Source organism: Vipera ursinii, assembly GCF_947247035.1.
Source record: "Vipera ursinii genome assembly, chromosome: 2".
NCBI lineage: Eukaryota > Metazoa > Chordata > Lepidosauria > Squamata > Viperidae > Vipera > Vipera ursinii.
The window spans coordinates 269,871,211-269,881,024 of NC_139513.1; the positions used below are offsets into that span (position 1 = coordinate 269,871,211).

Genomic DNA, 9,814 nt, shown 5'->3' on the forward strand with positions numbered 1-9,814 from the left:
GTTTTCAAATGTGTCTGAAAATAGTTACTAAACAATTAAGTTAAATTTCTCTCAATGAGGAAATACTTGTGTGTGAGAGGGTATCTTTTGTTTCTTAACACAAAATTATCATTTTTAATTTATGTAAATACAACCTGTACAATTCTTTTTTTAGGAACTGTAAAGCCATACAAGTGTTACATAATAACAGTGTATCCATTATATATTGGTGGTCAAGGAGAAGGAGAATCAACACAGGCCTATCTTCAACAAGATGGTAGGTTTACTACCACTGCAAGTGCTTTCTTGAGGATGCCACAATACAGTAATTGGTTTATCATATTTATGAACCTTGCCTAACTTTCATTATTAATTTATACCAAAGTGGAGTACAAAACAGTAAAGCTATAGGAACTTAGCTTCAATCATAAAATATGACAGTAAGGAAAGAAAGAGAAAGAAATGGGATGCAATAACATGTATTTTTAAAAAAGCCTAGAATGAACTATTGATGTGCCAACTAAGATTGAGCAAGACTAATGCTTTTGGTGAATGCAAACAGGCATTTATAAGTTTCCAAAAAAAAAACTTGAACTGCTTGATAGTATAGTGGCAACTAGTGCTGCTGCTACATAAAAGTTAGTATAGTTCTAGTAAGCTGTCCCTTTAATAGCCTTTCAGCATTTTGCTCTACTTCATCTACTTCATCTGCAGACAAATCCCAGAAGCGGGTAATTTCTCATTTCCTTTCATTCTGCACTTATGTAACGTATATAATAGAGCATGTTTATGAGAGAAGTTGGTCTTTAGAGGGGAAAAAAACTTTTAAAAATACTCTTGATTCATAGTTCCTGCTACTGGACCTACTGTTCGAACAAAGAAACTTGGAAAGTTTGAAGCTGTTTTAGAATGGGAACATCTCTCAGTGGAGGAACAAAATGGGTTTATCAAAAACTACACCATTTCTTATAGAACAGTGAATGGAGCTGAAAGAGGTAATTGTTATTTGAACGATATCCTAGCCCAAGGTTTCAAACTTTACTTTTGGCTTTACCAGATCCAGGCTGCAAAAATTCCAAAAAAATCACTACATGGCAACAAAGGGATATAGAAAACTAATAGCTTCCACCTACTATTCATCTCAATTTTTGTGGATGAACCTTACTTGTCAGTTGCTTCTTGTACACAAAGACCTGTGTACTATGTTGTGGTATTCCTGCCACATTATTCATGCATTGTTAACCTTTCATATAGATTACTATATGAATGCACTCTACATGGGACTGGCCTTGAATAGTATTTAGAAGCTTTAGCTGGTGCAAAATGTGGCTGTATGAGCAGCCTCTCCATCAGCTCACATACCTCCATTCTGTGGGCTGTCTTGCTTGCCAGTTTTATTCTGGATGTAATACATTTTGTAATACAAAATGCTAGTGATGATCTATAAAGCCTTTCATGCCATGGGACAGATTATCTGAGGGACGGCCTCTCTCCAATTACATCTAATCCAATCAGATCTGGGAGGAGGGTCATGTTCTAGATCCCTTCAGCTAAGCAGTTTATTTTTTGGGTGGAGCCTTCTCTGTTATGGTTTCCACTGTATGGAACATCATTTGGTACTCATCAGTTTTAGTATTCGTCACATCTTCCGGAACAAATTACCGACAGGTACTGAGTTGCCATCGTATTTCATCCAATACAGTATGTGCATGTTATGATATGCAGTAATATTAATATTGAGCTGACCATCTCAATGCGTAACTACAGGCAGCTCATATTTTGACAGAATTAATAAAATTAGAAATGAAGGATGAACTATACTGAGATCAGATCTAAATGTTCTTATTTGGATTAAGGTTAGAGAAAACTAGTTTGGATAGATTTAATGTAAACTATTGTCAATCCGTTTTTTAAATTTCTAGTTGTGACTGTGGACCCTTCAAAAACAGAGTACTTGCTATCATCTTTATTAAGTAATACTTTGTATGTGGTGCACATGACAGCATATACAGAAAGTGGAGGAACAGCTGGTCCCCAGTTTACATTTTCTACAAATAGATTTGGTAAGTTTTGTATATAAATATTCCAATTTTTAAAATAAATCAGCTTGGGATGAAATTTTTTATTTTATTTTATTTTAATTCCATTTATATCCCGCCCTTCTCCGAAGACTCAGGGCGGCTTACAAGCTTAGCAGTAGCCTTCATTCTATGTATATGCCTGCAAATTAGGGCTTTCACACACACCCCAATTGGCATTATTACAAAGTCAGCTTATTGCCCCCAACAATCTGGGTCCTCATTTTACCTACCTCGGAAGGATGGAAGGCTGAGTCAACCTTGAGCCTGGTGGGATGCGAACCTGCACTGATTGCAGGCAGCTGGTGTTACTTAAGGAGGCATTAGCCCACTGCTCCACCAAGGCTCTTTAATTTAAACATTATGGTTAAGGATAGGTATGATCCAAAAGGATAGGTATGATTCATTTGTTATTTTAGAGGGTGTTTTAATTGTTTTAGGTAAACTAATAAACATTTGAAGGAAATGTGGTGATTACCTTTTACGTTTTCTTTTTCAGAGGATGGAGAAATAGAAGCAATAGTTGTTCCTATCTGCATAGCATTTCTGCTACTTACTTTATTAGGTGTATTAGTTTGCTTCAGCAAACGAGATATGTAAGTATCCTTAGTGGTACTATCTTGTACAGCACCATATATTCAGCACAAAGGCTGCATTATTACTAATGTACACATACGTGTGTGTGTGTGTGTGTGTGTGTAATTCTGAATATCACTTGTTATTTTTTTTACTTGAGTTTTTATTATTTTTCTGCAGGATTAAGAAACACTTCTGGCCTAATGTGCCTGATCCTTCAAAGAGTGTGATTGCTCAGTGGTCACCACAGACACCAGCTAAGGTAAAAGGAAAAACAAACAAAATTAGATTATAAACTAATTAACAAAAATATAAAAAAGGAATGGGAGAGGCAATTTTCACTATTGGTTCCAGATGTGGCATCCTCTCCTAAACCCTGGGATTGATTTATGGAGAGCTACATAGTTGGGGCGGGTTGGGGAAATTGAAAAAGAGCAAAATATCTCCTCCACTCTGTCAACCTAATGTTGAATCAAAGTTTACGTGGAGAATAGAGGCTGTTACACTCAGTGAAGAACTTGATTGGAATCCAGGCCAAATCTTCAACTAAATGCAAAAATGTAAATATTTTCTTATATGGTATATATTTTTAAAAAAGCAATCCTAATACATTAGAAGCTTCAGTATATAATCTAATTTTTTAAAAAATCAAAAGGACAAATCTTATATATTATGCAGAACTGTCAGGCATGTACAGAGAATAATGTAAATTCAGCAGAACTTCTGGTATAACTTGTATTGTGAAGCGTTTCATTCTCAGATCGTGTATTTTAGTAATGCACATTTAAGTTAAGATAGAGACCAATCTGAAAGGCCAAAGAGGCATTATGTTAATTTACTACTGAAGAAGCTTGACTTTCTGACAGAAAGAAAGGAATGGTGAGGGCAGACTAAAGATAATAACATCAAATGAATGTAGTTTTGATTTAAAATCAAATTGCATGACAGATAATTACAATGACATTTTTGTCTTTTTTTAAAAAGCATTTTAATTCAAAAGAGGAAATATATCCAGAGGGCAGTTTTACTGACGTCAGTGTTGTGGAAATCGAAGCTGAGGACAAGAAATCCCTCTCAGATCAAGATCTGAAGCCTTTCGACTTGCTTAGAAAAGAGAAGAGTGCCTCAGAAGGTCACAGCAGTGGCATAGGAGGTTCATCCTGCATGTCTTCTCCTCGACAAAGTGTTTCGGATAGCGATGAAGGGGAAGCTGCTCAGAACACTTCCAGCACTGTGCAGTACTCAACTGTAATACCCAGTGGCTACCGGGATCAAATTCCTTCAGTGCAAGCCTTTGCCAGATCTGAATCTACCCAACCTCTCTTAGATTCAGAAGAGAGGCCAGAGGATCAACTGATGCTTGGAAATGACCACTCAGTGCCCAAGCATCGCTACTTCAAGCAAAATAGCAGCTGGGATGACACGGCCACAGATTTTGAAAAAGTGAAACAGATTTCTCCAGTAAGTGAGGAAGATACTACCAGGCTTCCAGAATCACAAATGGGTGGATCTGGCCCAGAAACAGATGAACAAGGGAAGGACTTAATAGGTGCATTTTCTCCTAACCTAATGGAACAGGCTGGGCAGCTTGAAAATAACACAGATATGGTAACCAATGAAGAGATGCCCAAAAGCTACCTTCCGCAGACTGTACGGCAAGGTGGTTATATGCCCCAATGAAAAGAAAATACTGTTATGCCATTGCTCTGTTTTTTAAAAATTATGCTTCAGGTGGAAAATTAGGCTCATCTATGGAAGATAATTTGGACAACCTGAATTTGAATAGACTTTTAAAGGAAAATTTCTAGACTTCTACTGATTTTTTTCCTTCAAGCACTACATATATTCAATTTCAGAGAAACATTTATTACATTTCAGTTTTGTCCTGGGCATTCCACTTTGTTTTTAATGTAGAATATAAAGTTACATTCATTTGCATAAAGACATATAGGCCAGGAGTTAATAATTGCAAATATTTCCCTACAGTTAAGACCATAAGAAGTTAAAACGTACATTATGAATGCTCCATTTGTGATTGCCTAACACCAACTTTTCAAAAACAGTGTTTTAATTATAGTGAGAGTTACCCAGAAACAAATGGTTTACTCCCTATCTGGCCAAATATAATTGCTTCAGGCAGAATATAAACATTACATGGGTTTAGCTATAGCCCCAATAATTAACTAACTAGAAATGTTTTGTTTGCTTGGGCTCTTTTTCTGACCGTAGCGTGTTACTCTTGTCGATCAAGGACTGCATTAATTGAGTGAGTTGTCAGCTAATTGAATCATGATTATGTCAAAAAGTTGACTGGTAATATTTCATGTTGACTTTTGACTGCCAGTATTTCATCCCTTTTGTATCTTGCACTTTGAGCCATATCTGCAAAACTGTAAATACTACATTTGGAACTCAATCCTACAAAGTTAAATCTCTGTATATCCTTATTTTTATTACCATATCATAATGAGACGCAATTGTTACTAAAGAGGAATGTATACTCTTCTTTTGCTAACTGCTAAAATGCCAGGTTCTGGTATTCCTTCCTGTGCATAATTATGAAGGCTGGAAACCAGACAGCTGGGTTATTGAAGACACCTTGCTGAGCCTGTTTTCTCCAACCTATGCAGACATGTTATTTCTTGGAAATATCAATTCTTTTGGTTCATACAAGTTTATTGAAAACAAATTTCCACAATGCATTAATTGCCTGAATACCTTTTGGATGCAGTCCAGGAACACTAAAATTGTATAAGAATTAAAGATTATTTGATTGTTTTTTTAACAATTTCAGTATGTATATATTGAAACTTTAGAGATCATCACCCTGGTCATTCTCATGTTCCTCTTTTTCTTCCGGGGAAGGGGGGAATTATTATTAGTAGCTGACATTTATATAGTAGAGAAGCTGATAAGTTATACACCACAAGCTCAAAATATAACCACAGATATATTTAATCATTTTCAAAGTTTCAAATAATCTTAAATGGCCTTATTTTACTCTTTTTCTGCATATGTCATTGTAATATTTTCATGTTTGGAAATGAAGTCAATGCAAGCCTAGTTAACCACAGATTTATTACGATTTGGCTGTTCGCAGTTTGTTTTCTCTTTCTCTGGAACTCAAATCATTTTTTGAAAGTTGAACAGTTCAATGCCTATTCACTGAAACTATCCTACAATGAATCCTAGAAAATGAACAGAAATTGTTCATTGGTGAAAACAGAATGAATTTTAAACATAATCCACAACTTGCCAAATTGTCCTCAAATCTTTTCCAAGCATAATGGAGAAACATGACTTCCTATCTTGTGGGGTAGTCAGTCTATTATTTTGTATCTCTTTACAACAAATTAAATGTCACTGCTGCAGGTGAAAACCCTTTTCAATGTTTTTTAATCTGTTTATCTCAATCCACCATGTAAGCAAACCATTTTGAACATGTTTCCAATTAAATGTAGTAAATAGAAGCCACCAATTAATTTTATAATTCCTATATTCTAATCGTGGAATGCACAAAGCGTGCCCATTAACATTATACAAAAGCACCATTATCTAAATTGGGAGAATGTTATATGATATGGTGTTATTCAAAAAACAGATTACATCACAATAATGTAACTTCAAATATATAAGAATGGTGCTCAGAATTGTATTACAGTACTACTTCCTTATAATTTCTCCAACCTTTTGACCACCTGTATTAACCTCATAGATTTTAGGTGGAAAACCTTTGCATAGTTAATCCCCACTTACAGTATACAGTATAATAGAGCATTTTCTCAAGTTCACAATTACTATTTTAATCTGTAAAAATAGGTAGAACATTGTAACTGTCTTAAAAAATCCTGCTAGCAAAGAGATGGAAAAAGGGCTGGTTGGTTTGTTTAAAGCTGTCAAACTGGCTTAATTATTTTTTTTTAAAAAAAATACCCTCAACCCAAGTTTCCCCAAAGAGGCTTTTAATATGAGCCTTAAAGCAGAGACAGCCCTTCAAGATTGGAGTCTTTCTTGATCTCCAAGGGGGAAAACCCATCAGTCCTCTGACTCCTGCTGGAGCAGTATTTTTTTCAAACTTGGCAGCTTTCCGATGAATGGAAAGCTGGCTGGGGAATTCTGTGGTTGAAGCCTAGTCAACTTAAGGTAGCCAAGCTTGAAAAACATTGATGGACTGTCACAGGGGACATATTTCAGCATAAATATATTTTTACAAATTTGATTTATTAGTTACATTTTAAGCCTCGATTTTTTCATTACTATGAAACAAATTAATCCACCCATCATGCCAATTATTTTTAAGTTAAATATTAACTCCAGTGTTGGAATTGGAACACAATTATTTTTGTTGCAATTTATATTCTCATGGTATGTAGCCCTTGATTTTACCATTATTCTGAACATCCACTCAAGTCAACTTGGTGTTAAATTCCGCTGAATAAAATCCCTCAGATAAATTGAATGTTGGGTTGTTTTAAAACTAATAGCCTGTACTTGAATAAATTAGGTACAGAATAACATATAGCATTTTTTAACTGAAATAGTTCAAAGTAATTCTGTACCTTGGGTTTTTTAAATACAATTAAGTAGCAAGGATTCCAGGTTTATTTTTATTGCATCTGAAGGTAATTGATATTAGGGAAGTATTTGTTTAATCTGTTGAAATTTATAATTACAGCTTCCTTGCATATCAAGAGGGATGCTGCTCTTGATGTCTTAAATGTGAAGGCAGATTAGTAGGAAAGGAAGAAAATCCAAGAAAAGTGACAATGACTTTTTAAGGGTCTTCTGCTTTTTTGTCCTGACTTTTACCTCAGGTGAAACCAATAATTTAACTTAAATGTTAGTATATATCAAAGAAGTTATTAATAGATGTAAAGGCTGCATAAATAAATAAGCTGCTTACTTACAGAAATATCCATTAAGAATGGAAAAAATCTTAGACTGTACACAAGATGTGGTCAAGAAAGACAAGATGGTGGCCACCATTTTAACTTTTTTGACTACACCCTGTGGACAACCCGATGATGATGACTGGATCTAGTCATGAAATCATCCCAATATCACTATACCTCATTAAAATTGGTGTCCCTCCATTGGGCCTTTATTGAGCAGCTTGATAATTTTCTATTCCTTTTGTCCAATTACCAGTTGTAAAGAAATATTAATGATTTAATAATTGTAAATTATAATTGAATTGTATGTTGCTAAAGTCAAGGGAATTGTTAAGGTGAAAGGAATCAGGAAATGCTCATTTTCCTTTGTATGACAAAGTAGCACTGATTTAGACTATAGACTTGCAAACTATTTCAGTAGATACATGTCTTGATCAACATACCTTCCTCAGACCTGCTTCCTATTCCATTATTTCTATCCACTAGAGACATAGCCAACCAACTGGTATTGTAAACTAAAAGATTAGATTGATTAATCTTTATGATTTACTTCTTGGTCCTTCCATGTAACAGATTCCATCTTATAGATAATGGAACTGTAAAAGAAGATGCCTTTTATACCCAGCTCTTAACTGAAAAGCATAAGACCAAAAAAAAAACACCAACTCTTAAAAATACACACACACAAGCCAAAGGCAGAAAGGAAATCTGCTTTGTTCAAAAAATGAGGGATTGGCTTGATGTGAAAGGACTAGGGCAGAACTCAGGATATACTTTGTAGAAGCTTACAAACAGCACTTATATTTATCAAATATTGTTGAAGAACATTCAGTCCTAGATTTAGACTAAGGAAATAGGAAATTACACATTTTAAAAAGTATTGTATTTGATTTGCAGTTTAGAGTTAAATCTATTAATAGTGCAATTTACTGAAAGTAGTCATGTTTTAACTGTGTTATCTTTATCTGAACATTTACAGTAGCCAAAATCCTCTTTGTACTCCTTTTGCAAGAAGTGAGAACTTGCATTTGGCACATGTTGTTTACGTGCTGGTACTAGCTGGTAACTAGGAAGAGTTCACATTTCCATTGCCAGACATAGCTGCTTCACCTTTTTAACAATTTCAGTGGACACATAATGCTGATTGTATCTCTGCCCATGAATGGAAGAGAACAGTTCTAAGTGACCTTAGTTATAATTCTTTATTGTATAAGTCAGGGGTCCTTAACACCCGGTCCCTGGACCAGTACTGGGCCACAGCATGCCAGCAACCAGGCCGCACAAACAAAGCCTCATCTACAGGCAGCACACAAAACCACGCTCCCTCCAATCCACAAAAAAACCTCTCTCCACGGAACTGGTCCCTGGTGCCCAAAAGGTTGGGGATCTCTGGTATAAGTTCTCTTCTGATGCCTAAGAAACTAAGTTAAATTAAAAAGAAAGCAAAATCCACCTTAAAGGTATGAATAAGGCAATCCTGCTGCTGCTGTTGCAATGAAGGTATACTCCAGGGGTCTACAAACTTGGCCCTTTTATGACTTGTGGACTTCAACTCCCAGAATTCCTCAGCCAGGCACTCTGGCTGAGGAATTCTGGGAGTTGAAGTCCGCAAGTCATAAAAGGGCCAGGTTTGTAGACCCCTGGTATACACATTTATTATTCATTATTTGATCTGAGAAATCTGCAGATTCTCTAGCTGTTGCTGGTCATTATAGCCAATTCATTTTGTATAACGTACCAGTTATCAGGTCCTTTGACCTTTCTATAAAGTTGTCCTAATACCCCTTCCTCATTATGTGAATGCATGTTTGTTACCGTATAAATGTGAAAATACTTGTTGGCATTTGAATTTGTAGCTTTCAGTCTTTTCCCTGAATTGCCATTTATGTATTTCTTTGAAATCCATCTATAAACAATTACAAAATTATTAAAAGAGCTGTTATGTTGTTAGTATTGTTGCCTTTTTTCATTATAAATTTTTATTGCTTTTAAAATAAAATAATTTGTCATGTATTTTTCTATTGCTTTCTTTTCAGATATTTTTACACTAATATAAGAATTACTTTTGCTAATGTAAATATCTACTAGTATAATTCACCTTGCTTGTGAAATAGTGGGAGAGATTAAAGCTGTATGGATGTATCAAGACACTTTATTTTAGAAGGTGGAAAATCTTCATCTAAAAACAATTTACAAAGCTTTCTATAATATCCAAAAGCATGCACTGAATGCTGTTATACCTAATGACAAATGTTATTTTATTTAAATTATGTTGATATTCCCATTTAA

The 9,814-nt window shown here is 35.0% G+C and overlaps 1 protein-coding gene across 2 annotated transcripts in view; it reads left to right on the forward strand.

Annotated features, from left to right (window-relative positions):
- The window catches only part of IL6ST (interleukin 6 cytokine family signal transducer), a 31,477-nt gene extending 21,939 nt beyond the window's left edge, over positions 1-9,538 (forward strand). For both annotated transcript variants that reach the window (XM_083356545.1, XM_083356546.1), the window contains exons 11-16: positions 155-256; positions 828-974; positions 1,902-2,042; positions 2,557-2,653; positions 2,814-2,895; positions 3,618-9,538. In XM_083356545.1, the coding sequence (XP_083212671.1) occupies positions 155-256; positions 828-974; positions 1,902-2,042; positions 2,557-2,653; positions 2,814-2,895; positions 3,618-4,313 (1,265 nt within the window). In that variant the 3' untranslated portion in view covers positions 4,314-9,538. The remainder of the gene's footprint in view (positions 1-154; positions 257-827; positions 975-1,901; positions 2,043-2,556; positions 2,654-2,813; positions 2,896-3,617) is intronic.
- The last annotated feature ends 276 nt before the right edge of the window (positions 9,539-9,814 follow it).